The sequence below is a fragment of the Canis lupus genome, chromosome 6, assembly GCF_003254725.2.
Source record: "Canis lupus dingo isolate Sandy chromosome 6, ASM325472v2, whole genome shotgun sequence".
NCBI lineage: Eukaryota > Metazoa > Chordata > Mammalia > Carnivora > Canidae > Canis > Canis lupus.
This window is the reverse complement of record NC_064248.1, coordinates 31,771,161-31,784,894: the sequence shown is the minus strand read 5'-3', so window position 1 is coordinate 31,784,894 and position 13,734 is coordinate 31,771,161. Positions and strand designations below refer to the sequence as shown.

The window sequence follows — 13,734 nt, the reverse complement described above, 5'->3', positions numbered from 1 at the left end:
CTCAAAAGGCTGCATACGATGATTCCAGCTACCCAACGCTCTGGAAAAAGCAAAACTATAAAGACAGGAAAGAAGATCCGTGGCTGCCAGGGGTTGGGGGGAGGGAGGGATGAACAGAGCGCAGGGAATTTTTAGGGCAGTGAAGCCAGTGTGTAGGATATGCTAAGGGGAATGTGCAACATGAGACCAAACCCTAATGTAAAGTGTGCACTTTGGGTGATGATGCAGGTTCGTCAACTGCAGGAAATGTTTTATCTGGGGGGGCGGGATGGTGATTTGGGGGAAGCCGTGCATGTGTGGGGGCAGAAGGCTGTGGGGACATTTGTGTACCTTCTCCTCAGTTTTGCTGTGAACCTAAAACTGCTTTTAAAAATAACATCTTTAGGGGCACCTGGGGGCTCAGCAGTTGAGCATCTGCTTTCGGCTCAGGTCATGATCCTGGGGTCCTGGGATTGAATCCCTCATGGGGCTCCCCACAGGGAGCCTGCTTCTCTCTCTGCCTGTGTCTCTGCCTCTCTCTCTCTCTCCCTCTCTCTCTCTCTGTCTCTCATGAATAAATAAATAAATAAAATCTTTAAAAATAAATAAATAAAAATAAAAATGATGTCTTTTTTTAAAATCGGGAGTTCAATTTGCCAACATATAGCATAACATTCAGTGCTCATCCGGAAAAATGACATATTTTAAAAATAAAAAAAAATACCACGACAACAATGTATGGGGGTGAAATTCACATCACATAAAATTAACCGTTTTAAAGTGAACATTTCAGTGGCATTTAGAAATTCACACTGTTGTTCCAAAACCGTCCCATCATTCCAAAGTAAAACCCCAAACCCCATCAGGCACTCTCCTCGTTCTGTCCTCCCTGCAGCCCCGGGAGACAACCCACTTGCCTCTTGTCTTTGGTTCACCTACGCTAAGCAAGTCAGGTTTCTCATGTGACCTGTTCCAATTTTTTAAAATTAAAATTCAAACTCATTTAAAATACTTCCCCAGCCTAAGAGAGTGTGAGGCTCGGAATCTGTATCCCTGACTATCCCTTTGTAATTCCTTTTCTAGAGTATTTTAAAATCCAGGGGAGAGAGACATCTCTAGTGAAATGCAGGGAAAATGTGAGGATCCACGGCCTTGACCTGTGGCTGTGTCTGAGTCATCCTGAAAGCGCCTTGCTCCTGTGACGAGTGAGGAGTGACTACGTAGCCCTGGGACACCCAGAGCCGGGCCCCTGTGTGAGGATTCCTCCCAGGGCTGGAGAAGGGCCTGCCCCGGGCTCTGTCTCCTTGAATTCCAGCTCAAGTTCATTGCGTCGGTCTTACTAAGGAAATGTCATGAGCATCACTCGCCAGAATTTATGGCTAAGCTCTGTACCAACACAATACCCCCCCACCCCGTGCCAAAGAAGCTGATCACACGCGCGCACGCACACTCTCACACTCACACGAACCAGTGCGAGCATTCCTCCTTCACTCACAAATGGACAATCCAGAAAAATCTGCCACGTTGCTCAGGGCACAGCAGTCACGCTGCTGGAGACTTTCACACCCATCTCAACATGTTGTCAGCATCCTCGGGGATGGAGCCCGAGAACCCCAAGTCTTGGCCCTTCCTTGAGTTCCCCCGGGGATGCTGATGAAGTCAGGACCCCAAGACCTGCATCGAGGCCCCACTGCTCCCAATCATCTCCCTCCGACCTGGGAGTCTTGGGCCTGCAGCTTTGCACCAAGTCCCCTGACGTGTCCCTGGTGTTCAGCTGGTCCAGGCCACCAGCATCTTCCACCTACACCCTGGCTCCACCAGCCCTAAAATACACACCCTGCCCCAGGGCCTCTGCGCTTGCTGTTTCCCCGCCAAGGCTCTCCTCCTTGTGCCTTTTCCCATGCCTGGCTCCTCCTCCACATTTGGGTCCCTTGGTTCAAATGTACCTCTTCCAAGAGGACACTTCTGAGCCCCCCTAATCTGAAGGAGCCCCTCATTTGCCCACACACCCCTCCCTAGGGCTTACCCCTCTCTGAAGTTACTTTGTTTATGGATATTTGCTTAGATGGTCACTGTCTTCTCCTTAATTAAAATGTCAGCTCCGTGAGGCTCAGGACCAGGCCTGGCTGGTTTTCTCTGTGTCCCCCAGAATGGTGTTCAGCACACAAACGTTCTTGAAAATTTTTGTTGATTTTTTTAATTTTTATTAGATTTTATTTATTTATTCCTGAGAGACATACAGAGAGAGACAGAGACACAGGCAGAGGGAGAAGCAGGCTCCATGCAAAGAGCCTGATGTGGGACTCGATCCTGGGACCCCAGGATCACGCCCTGAGCTGAAGGCAGACACTCAAGCGCTGAGCAACCCAGGCATCCCCTTTTTTTTAAAATTAGTTCCTGATTTAGTGAATACATGAAATGAATGCAAGAATAAGCCAGTGGTTCTCAAAGAGGAAGGGATTTTGTATCCCCCACACACACACCTCCCCCCCCCCCCCCGCGGCGATATCTGGAGACATCTGTGGTTGTCCCAGCTGAGGGACTGCTACTATCTAGTGGGTATGGCCAGGAGTGCTGCTCAAGACCCAACAGTGCACAGCATCGCCCCCGCACAAGGAATGTCTGGCCCCAAATGTCAATGGTGCCAACCCCTGAATGAATGAGTTAGTGAATTAGACACTCCCGGTCCACGAGGTCAGCCTGCCGTCCAATATCAAACATCAGGGAACCTGAGTGACGTCCCCAAATGCCTTCCCTGACTGTGTGGGTCCCACTTCAGCAGAAATCTCCTCTCGGTGATTTTATCGTTGGCAGGGCTTATGCAATTTCAAGTTAACGAGAAATATAAATAAGGGGAAGTAAAGCTGCTGTAGATGTAAGGAGTTAATTTCAAAATATGTAATTCCGTGCCCTAATCAAAGAGAACTGAAATTCGCCTAGTTCCCTGATTCTGCGGGTTATTTTCCTTGGTAATCATGGACCTTCCTCAAAACTAAATAATCAGCTCTTGGTGGGACCTGCTTATGTGTTATTATTTCTACATTTTTAAAATACAGCTTTCAGAGTGCGGGGTGAGGGGCAGCACGACCTCCCCAGGGACACCAGGGACAGGGGTCTCACTTATTGAGACTTCCTGGAAATACAGCAAAGAAAAACCAAAATTCCTCTCCTCAGAATGTTAGAGCATGGGGTGCGTGCATGCGTGTGTAGCAACAGAGCTGCACCTGCCTTGCATGTGGCCACCAAGGCTCTGTCTGTGGTCACCTGCTAAGTGCGCCTTCCTTACCTCCCACCTCGCCAGCTTCCCTTGCGACAGTGTCAAACACAGAGGTGTCCCGAATGCTCTGGGTCCCCTCAAATGCACATTTAATTTACCCAAACCCAAATCCAAACCCCAGAGAGAGAGAGAATAATCTCATCAAAGTTCTCAATAGGAGCGATTCTGCCCCTACGGGACTTTTGACCACATCCGGAGACATTTCTGGTTATCACCCCGAGACGGGGATGCATTGCTAATGCTGCCAAAAATCCTACAATGCACGGGATAGCCCCCATAACGAAGAATTATCCAGTCTAAAATATCAATAAGTGACGAAGTTAAGAAAATCTGCTCTAAGGGGCGCCTGGGTAGCCCAGTCGGTTAAACATCCGACTCTTGATCTTAGCTCAGCTCTTGCTCTCAGGGGTGTGGGTTCAAGCCCTGAGTTGGGGTCCACACTGGGCATGGAGACTACTTTTAAAAAAAGAAAAGAGAGACCCTTGGTGGCTCAGGGGTTGAGCGTCTGCCTTTGGCTCAGGGCATGATCCCAGGGTCTGGAGATTGGGTCCCGTATTGGGCTCCCCACAGGGGAGCTTGCTTCTCCCTCTGTCTCTGCCTCTCTCTCTGTGTCTCTCAGGAATAAATAAAATATTTTTTTTTAAAAAAAGAATGAAAGAAAAGAAGAGCCACTCTAAAAATTGGGAACAATTCTGCACTCTCACGGACACAGGGAAAATGTAAAGTATTCCCCAGAGTAAGCGTAAGATGAAAGCCCTGAACATGCTGCTCCCACGGCTCATCTCTGAGCATCCCTCCCTACGTGAGCATCTGGCCTCCTAAGCAGAGTGTAACACAAGACTCAGGCTCTAAGGGTTCAAATCCCCATCCTGCAGCCTCGTAGTGGTGTGGCCTTGAGCCAGTCACTCAACTCTATCAGTTTATTGAATCTTCAAACTAAAAAAACCCACAGTATCCACTTCACAGGTTTGCAACACAGATTAAACACATCATTCTAACTCTGACGCTCAAAACAGCATAGTACGTGCTGGTTAAGTCTTTGTTACTGCTCGTACTACTTTCCATTCACTATAACTTCCCCTCAAACAAGCCAACGATTTCATCTATGGCTCATTTTTGAGGAACAGCTTTTGCATCCAGCATGGGAAGAGAGAGACTTCTTGAGAGACAGAACATTACTCTGCGTGATGAGCCCATCAGGGATTTGCAGGGGGTGGATGAGGACCAGCCATGGAACATGGACCCACCAACCCACCAGCCTTGATAATTAAGACCAAAATCAGATCTAAGAACTCTGCCCACGGTAGGAGGAAACCATCCTACTCTGAGTGGGAGGCCACTGGATCCCATGGCCTTTGGGTCTAAATGAATTTTGTAAAGACAGTACCTTGGAAATATAAACAAAACTTACAAGAGGAGAGTCTCCAGCTCCCTTGTGACCTCCTGTTCCAATTGAGAACCTGCCTCCACCCCGGCCCTGCCCACAGTAGCAAGACACAGAAGTCACCAGAAGGCAGATAGGAGGTACCGTTCATGGAGCCCACACAAGGTGTCAGGGGTCCCGCCCAGCCAGTTATATACATTTGTCACCTCATCTAGTCCTCTTTATGCAACCTTATGAGGGAGCCAACATCATCCCCATGTTACAGCTGAGACAATAGGAGATCCAGAAGGTGCTCTGATCTGTTCAAGGTCACTGGGAGTACGTGACTAACATCAGGCCTGCGTGGGAATGATCTGGGTCTCCCAGGGCAATGTTGCACCTGCCGGCTCCTAGCATGGAACTGCCCCTGGGCTGCAGAGGAACTGGACCTCAGTGAACATAGAAAAGAGAATCATAGAAAAGGCTGGTGAGAAAGGGAAGCCGAAGCTTCTAGATGACTCACAGCACTTTGGCTGATGCACCCGGCACCCCAATATGGCCCATGCAGGTGGCAGGCACAAGAAACTGTGGATCTCCCGACAGGACAAAGACGCGGTGTCACTGGCCTGCATCTCCTTCCATAGGATCCTGAATCCATGTAGTTTTGTCAGAAAGCCTGCCTGTGAGGGGCCCCTGCGCGACTCAGTCAGTGAAGCATCTACCTTCATCTCAGGTCATGATCTCAGGGTCCTGGGATCGAGCCCCATGACAGGCTCTCTGCTCAGTGGGAGCCCGCTTCTCCCCCTCCCTCTCCCTCTGTCTATCTCCCTCTATCTCTCTTTCAAATAAATAAATACTTTTTTTTAAAAGCCTCTTTGTGTCTTGTGAGGCTGTCTGCTAAATTGAACCCTTAACCACAGTTAGTTGGCTGGAGAATGGTAGAACCAGGACCCAAACCTGGGTCTCTCTGATCTCGAGTCCAAGCTCCTTCTACTCCGTGAGGTACCTGGGAGCCCAGAGTACTCACTAAAAGTTGGTCTGCAGCACAGCATGCCTAAAACATAGAGTTTATTATATGGTTCAGCCACTTCCCTCCTAGGTTAATGGCAGAGAGAACTGGAAACACAAGCTCACAGGAAAACTTGTACACGGATGTTCATGGCAACACTTTTTTTTTTAACACTTTTCTTTTTAAAGATTTTATTTATTTATTCATGAGAGACACACAGAGAGAGGCAGAGACACAGACAGAGGGAGAAGCAGGCTCCCTGCAGGGAGCCCGATGCAGGGCTCGATCCCACGACCCCGGGATCATGCCCTGGGCCGAAGGCAGACACTCAGCCACTGCACCATGCAGGTGCCCAGCGCTTCTCATAAGAACCAACAAGTAGAAATAATGCAAATATCCATCAATTACAAATGGATAAACTAGATGTGCTCTAGCCATACGATGAAACACTATTCAGCCTTAAAAAGGAATGAAGAAATGTCAAAACATGGACAAACCTAGAAGCATGATGCTCAGTGAGAGAAGCCAAAGGGCCACACACTGTATGGTTCCAACTCTATAGAATTTCCAGAACAGGCACATTGGTAGGGACACTGATTGGTGGTTGCCAGCAGGCCGGGGTGGCGATGTGGGAAGAACAACTGCTGAATAGGCACAGCGCTTCCATCTGGGGTGATGAAAACTTCTGGAACTAGACAGTGGTCATGGTTGCACAATCCTGTTAATATACTAAAACCCACACTGAGCTGCATTCTTGGAAATGGTGGTTTACAATATTAAGTTATATTTCCAATTTAAAACACGCCCAATGCAATATGGCACCAAAAGCAACAATAAGTAAAGTATAAATAGACAAGTAGAACTACTTCAAACTAAACCACTTTTGTGCAACAGAGGACACAATTGATAAAGAAAGGCAACCTATGGAAAAGGAGAGACTATCTGCAAATTGTGTTTCTCATAAGGGGTTAATACGCAGACTACATAAAGAAGTCCTACAGCTTGATGGTAAAAAATCCAGTAACCCGGTTTAGAAATGGGCAAAGGACTTGAATGGACATTTCTCAAAAGATGTACAAATGGCCAATAAGCACACAAGATGATGCTCACCACCAACAATCAGTGGGGAAACGTCAATCGCCACCACAATGAGATATTGCCTCACGTCCATCAGGATGGCTCCTGTGAAAAATCTAGGGAATAACAAGTGCCAGTGGGGATGTGGAGTAATTAGAGCCCTGCACATCACTGGCAGGGCACTAGAGCACTGCACATCACTTGTAAAATGGTACAAGGGTTATGGAAAATAGCATGAAAATGCCTCAAAAAATTAGAATTACTATGGGACCCAGCGATTCCACTTCTGGGTATATACTGAAAGCAGGGTCTTGAAGATAGATCTGCACATCCGTGTTCTTTGCGGTACTATTCACAAGAGCTAAAACATGGAAGCAAGTCAGCGTCCACCGATAGATGAACAGAAGGACATGATGAGTTGGTACGTCCGTACGATGGACCACTACTCACCCTTTAAAAAGGACGTTAGGGGAACTGAAATAAGCCAGACACCAAATCTATATGACTCCACTTACATGAGGTAAGTGAATGTGAAAGTTGTCACATTCATAGGGACAAAAAGAACGATGGTTGCCAGGGGCTGGGGAGGAGGAAATGGGGAGTTGTTTAATGGGTACGAGAATTTCAGATTTGCAAACTGAGAAAGTTCTAGAGATCTGTTTCATCACAACATAAATAGCACTCAGTGCTACTGAACTGTATACTTAAGAGTGGTTATATTGGTAACTTTCAGATTGTGGGTTTTTCCCACAATAAAATTGAAAAAAAAAAAAAAGAAACAGGAAAAGGTAGCCAGTGGGGAACACACGTGCGTGCGCGTGCACACACACAGCATAGCTAACAGCTCCTCCACCTGCCCAGGTGTGCTGCAGGGTCCCATCCTCCCCTGATCCTGCCAGGTGCCCTTCCCTAAGAGCCACTACTACAATACTGCGCCTTGCTGACCTAGAACTGGGGACAGGAAGGGGAGGACCAGCTCTGGTCTTTATCCTAGGGCTTGGCCCAGCACCTGGTACCCAGCAGATGCTGGATAAATATTTGCTGAACAAACTTCATAAAAAACATGTGGTAGGGGATCCCTGGGGGGCTCACTGGTTTGGCGCCTGCCTTCGGCCCAGGGCGTGATCCTGGAGTCCCAGGATCGAATCCCACATCAGGTTCCCTGCATGGAGCCTGCTTCTCCCTCTGCCTGTGTCTCTGCCTCTCTCTCTCTGTGTTTCTCATGAATAAATAAATAAAATCTTAAAACAACAACAACATGCAGTAAGGTCAGGCTGGTACAATTATCCCCATTTTACACACAGGCTAATGGAGGCTCAGCAAGGCAAGGTGACCTTTCTAAAACCACAAAACCAGCAAGTGGTAACAGAAGAGATGACCCCGATATCCTGGACTCCTGTTAGATGGCCCTTCACAGTCAGTCAGGCCCCTATTTCAGGAAATTCCAACAGGAATTTCAAAATAATAATTCTTGCCTTATATTAGTGACTCTTAACTTTTTTTGGATCATGGACCCGTTTGGCAATCTAATAGAGGTCTGAGTCCTTTTCCTAAAGCAACACGCATGTGAGACTTAGATGATAGTTTTTAGGGGGATCCTGGACTCCCCTGAAGCGCATTCATTGACCTGATTAAGAACTCCCTTTCCACCCTGCTATCTGGGGGGCTCATTTATCCTCAGGATTTTAGAGTCATCTCTATATTCTTGAGCATCAGAGTCAAGGAAAGATATTATTTTATTTTTTTAAAATTTTAAGATTTTATTTATTTATTCATGAGAGACACAGAGACACAGGCAGAGGGAGAAGCAGGCTCCCTGCAGGGAGCCCGATGTGGGAGTGGGACTCGATCCCGGAACCCTAGGATCATGCCCTGAGCTGAAGGCAGATGCTCAACCACTGAGCCACCCAGGCATCCCAGGATGTTATTTTAAATTCATACTCCCAGGCCCATCTCTTGTGGATCTGGTAAAGTAGGCACAGGGCTGTGCCCAGAAATCTACAGAAGGTGCATCGGAGGATTCCGGGATTGGTGGCTCTGAGGCACACAGGGGGCTGGAAGCTGCTGCCTCTCAGGCTTCAGAATGCTGCCCCGAAGATCCCCTGAGCTCCCAGCCTCTGTCTTCAGCTGCCTACCAAACCTGGCTCTTAGCCATTCCAGCACAACCCAATAAGGACTTCCTGAGCCCAACATCTGTGACCCCAGAAGTGCTCCTTTACTGGGATCACTAGGCCAGAAACCTGGGTGTCACCATTGACTTGTCCCTGTCCCTGTCCCCACCCCACATCTCGACCATCACCAAGGCCAGCTGATTCTATTCTCTATGTGCCTCTGGACACCCCCACTTCCCTCTATCACCCCTGCCAGCACCGTTGTCCATGCTTCCAGCTTCTGCCCCCTGCTTCCATCTGGGTGTACCATCCATTCTCCGTCCTGTGCTCTACCGTGGTGACCAAACTCTAGAGCTGCACTATCCAATATGCTAGCCACACATGGCTACTTAAATTTAAATTAAATATCCAAAGTTCTGCCCAAAGTTCACACTCATTACATATCAATGGCTCAAGAGCCGCATGTGGCCAGTGATTACCATACTGGATGGTGTAGATAGAGCACATTCCCATCTTCACAGAAAGTTCTAGTGGACAGTGGAGCTCTACAACTTCACTTATGAGCCCTTCAGGGTCTGGCCCCAGCCTCTGCTCAGACCACTCCCCAGCATCCCTGGTCTTGAGCCACAGTGAACCACTCTCAACAACCTAAACTCATGCTCTCACCTCTAAACCATTGCATGTCATACCCTTCCTGTCTTTCTTGCTTGGCTAACTCCTACCCACGCTTCAGGTCTCCACTGTCACTTCTCCCCGAACCAGGATAAGTGCCCAAGCTTTTGCCAATCACAGCATTTAAAACACGGAGTCATAACAGCCATGGGCATGCCTACACCCATTACAGCCATACCAACAATTTTCAACGAGGGGCAAGTTTGCCCGCCCCTCCTGGGGGTCACCTGCAGTGCCTGGATTCATTATTAGCGAGGTGCTACTGGCACCCAGGGTAGAGGCCAGGAACACTGCTAACATCCTACAGTGCACAGGACAAACCCCCACGGCAAAGAATCATCCGGCCCAGAATGTCGGCAGCGTTGAGGCTGACCATGCTTGCTCTACGCTGGACAGCTCCGTAACGGACCGGTGTGTGTCCCGTATGCCCAGCCCCAGCCTGAAACTCTAAGAGTTTCCCCAGGATTCCAGTTCTCTTACATGGTCTTAGAATGACAGTCATTGATCATTACAGCAGGCTGAATAATGTCCTCCCACCCTGCCACCCAAATATCCAGGTCCTAACCCTGGAACCTGTGAGCGTCACTATACATGGCAAAAGAGACTCTGCACGGGTGATTCAGTAAAGGATCTTGAGACAGGAAGATTCTCCAGGATTATCCTGATGGGTCCTAAATGCCCTCACAAGCCCCCCTAGCAGAGGAAGACAGAGGGACACCTGACAGAGAAAAGGCAGCGTGAAGATGGGGCAGAGAGATTGTAAAATGTCACAACGCGGGCCGTGAAGATGGGGAAGGGGCCCCAGCCGGCATCCACTGGAAGGGACAGATGGTCCCCCCGAGTCTCCAGCAGGGTGTGGCCAGGCTGATGCTTTTTTTGGCCCAGGGAGGCTGATTTTGGACTTCTGGCCTCCAGAACTGTGTGTTCTGGATAGACAGGTGTTTCTGTGATTTGCCCTGCACAGCTGGGACCTGCGGGTAGGCAGGCAGGCTAAGGAATGTTGTTCGTGAGGCTCGTGCTGCATGGATGACCTCGGGAGCCCAGTTGTTTGGGATGCCAAGGGCTACCAATCTTGTCTCACACCCCCTTCTGCTCCTGGACCCTCCCGCAATGGAATCCGGAATCGGGGAGGGGAGGTGGGCACACGAAGCCCGGGCTCCTTGAAAATGTAAAAGCCTGATAACATGGAAATGCAGCTCGCTCCAAACTGCATGTAGGAGAACAAATGTCTAACTTCAGACCCCATCATTTGCCCTATAAATTCGGCCCTTATGGGGAGGGTCAGCTGAAGTGTCAGCTGAGAGGAGGATGCTCTGCCCAGACCTCCAGCCCGGCTTCTCCAAGGGGCTTCCCAGCTGGTGAGGCCGAGGTTGTAAACATCTGACCTGATGTAACTCCGCCGTAGTCTCGGGTCTCGCCCACTGTTACCTGCACGGATTCCCCGCCTCTCCTGGCTCTGTTAGGTTTCAATACGTTAATTAACGTTAATAATAATGTCATTAACGTCATTAACGTTAATAATAACGTTGTCATTCCTTTTCGAAACTGACACAACGGCTGCTGTGAATCCTTTGCTCACAACGCTGCGAGAGGATACACATCTGCTGTTTCTAGGCCAACACGTTTCTAGTCATTTGTTACAGTGGCCCGAGGACACTCCTACAGTCCTGTTCCAACCTGGGGTTTATTGGATTTGGATCAGAGCATCGGAAAGGAATGGCGTTTAGGGGAGGCCCCCCACCCTGCTGGCTCTGAGGGCGGGAAGGAGAGATGGTAAGGGTGCCCAAGGCAGGTGTTTCTAGATGGAGGTGCCCGGGTCGTCAGCCCTGGTGTCTGTGGGTCATTCCTCACACCTAGTCCTGCTGCCTCCAGGGGTGCGGGATGTCTCTGGTAGCAAGGGACTTAGCTCAGGACGTTACATCTGTCTGGTGCTGAAGCGAGGATTAGAATAAGAATGGAAGTTCTTGTCCAGCTCCCCAGCCTCCCTGCCAACCCCTCTCCCTTCCTCCACTACCATCCAGAAACAGGGGCCTTTCTCTGACCTTCCAACACAGCCCTGGGGCCTCTGCACCTGTTATTCTTCTGCTTGGAACATTCTTCCTCCAGAGTCTCCCATGGCTGGCTGCTTCTCCTCATTCAGGTCTCAGTGCAAATGCAGCCTCCTCCCAGAAGCCCTCCTCGCTTGCACTCGGGGCCAGGGCCCTTCACATCACCTTCTGTCACCACCCGCTGATTTCCTTCCCAAATCATCTCCCGCTGTAACGATCCCATGACCATCTTTGTCTGCTCACGGTTAGTCCCCTGCAGGCTGGACTGCAGGTGCCAAGAGGGCAAGGACCATGTCTGATCTGTCCAGGGTGTGTCCCTAGCCCCACGCCTGGCACACACCAGGCGCTCAACACATTGGGAAGGAATGAATGAGTGGGTGAGTGAATGTGAGGGAGTGAATTTGCAGCCCTGGAGGATGCTTGCCACATGCCAGGTCCTACGTACCTGATCTTGGCTTTCCGAAAGGCCAGCTCGTCTTCATTGCCAAAGTCCAGGGACACGTCCTCAGTATCGTCCACCAGCGCCTGGGGGACACCAAAGGCAGGTGGCGGGCGCTGCGCATCCCCACCCCCACCAGCTCTGCCGGCCGGGCCCCTCCCCCACGGCTGCAATCCGAGGCCTCCTGCGCATTTGGGGTGCGGCCCAGCCCAGGCCGGGGCTCGTGCATCCCTCCTCCTCCCTTCCCCTCCCCTCCCCCGGGCGCCCCCGCAGCCTCCTCCCGTCCTCTCCTCCATCCTCCAGCCCCCAGCATCCCCGCGGCCCTACCTGCTTCATCCTCCCCGGAGCGCACCTGGAGCCCCCAGCCGAGGGGCCGGTCCCCCGAGGGTGCGGGGCGCGGGGTCCGAGGCGACGCCCCGCGGAGCAGGTCCCGGGTGGGGGCGGGGCGCGCGGGGCCCAGAGCGCAGTCGCGGGCTGGGGAGCTGGGCTGGGGCGGGCGGGGGCGGGGCTTGGCTCGCTGGGGACCCCCGGAGGGAGGAGGGAGACAGCGGATGCCCAGAGTGGAGGGATGCGGGGCGAAGACCGAGCGCGCCCAGGAGGGGACGATTAGGTGCACTCGGGGATGGGGACGGTGGCCCTGGGGGAACAGAGGGGGTGGGCCCGTGAATGAGCTGGATGTCCCATAATTGGATGGGTGAGCGAACCAGGGAATGAATGTCGGTGTTGGGCAGCCTCATTTAGGGTTTGCAGAAGGCCAGTGTTTCCCCAAAGTCTCTGAGTGGGAGGAAATCACCCCTCTCTGGGCCCTGATTAAAAGCAGATTCCCAGGCCCAGCCCTGGAGATTGGGAAGGTCTGGGTGCAGGCCGAGGCACCTGCTTTTAACCGGTGAGTCGGAAAAAAAAACAAATTAAATTCAATTAAAAAAACAAACAGGTGAGTCCGCTGACCACAGCGAGATCTTCCCTCATCCGGGCGCCAACACATACTGAGCACAAAAATAAATATCATGGGCAGTTCTGATAGTCGTTCTGGACGGCGAGAGCTCCCTGAGTATCTCCCAGGAAAGAAGGTTTGCCACCTGAAAGTCTTTCCTGGCCCCCGACAAGGTCACGGCCCTCCCTGTCCTGACCCCCCGCCCCCCAGGAGCAGAGGGCTGAAAGTCTAGATGCTGAGGCCCCTGGTCCTGCCTTTGCCCACCCGACACGGGCAATGCGGGCCTTTCCCCTATCCCTGGTGACCTGTAAAAGGACCACTGGTCCACAAGCTCCTGACACAACCCCTTCACTGCTGGCCCCCTGAAAGGACAAGTGGCCTGGGGTGTGCCCAGGGGGAGCAGTAGGAAGCACAGCTGCCTGAGCTCTGATCCCTGGGTGAGCACCGCTTCCCTCCCCCGCTCACCTGACCCAACAAAGGGCCTGGCAGGTGTGTGGGGGGAGGATACTTTCTCCTGGGGACAGAATGCCATCCTGAGGGGTCAGCAGCTCTGGGCTGGCCTGCAATGCGTTTCTCTAACAAGCTCCCAGGTGATGCTGATGTGGGCCTCTGCACCGCCCTCTGAACCATAAGGACTTACATTACTGAATTCGGGTTTCTAGAAAGGCCTGTTGTGTCTTCCAGCCCAAAGTTGGCTCCAGGCACAGGAGAGGGTCACGCTGAGTGGCTAGAGGACCCTAAGCATCCCCTACCCCATGAGTCCCCAGCTGCCTGGGATACTCAAGGGAGGGCAGGTGGAGGTGAAAAGCCGTTGCAAAATATTTA

The 13,734-nt window shown here is 51.0% G+C and overlaps 1 protein-coding gene across 1 annotated transcript in view; it reads right to left on the bottom strand.

Annotated features, from left to right (window-relative positions):
* The window catches only part of TVP23A (trans-golgi network vesicle protein 23 homolog A), a 30,388-nt gene extending 17,927 nt beyond the window's left edge, over positions 1 to 12,461 (bottom strand). Inside the window, exons 1-2 of the mRNA XM_025416527.3 lie at positions 12,303 to 12,461; positions 11,982 to 12,061 (exon numbers count right to left, since the gene is read on the bottom strand). Coding sequence (XP_025272312.1) covers positions 11,982 to 12,061; positions 12,303 to 12,311 — 89 coding nt within the window. The 5' untranslated portion in view covers positions 12,312 to 12,461. The remainder of the gene's footprint in view (positions 1 to 11,981; positions 12,062 to 12,302) is intronic.
* Between the last annotated feature and the right edge of the window lie 1,273 nt (positions 12,462 to 13,734).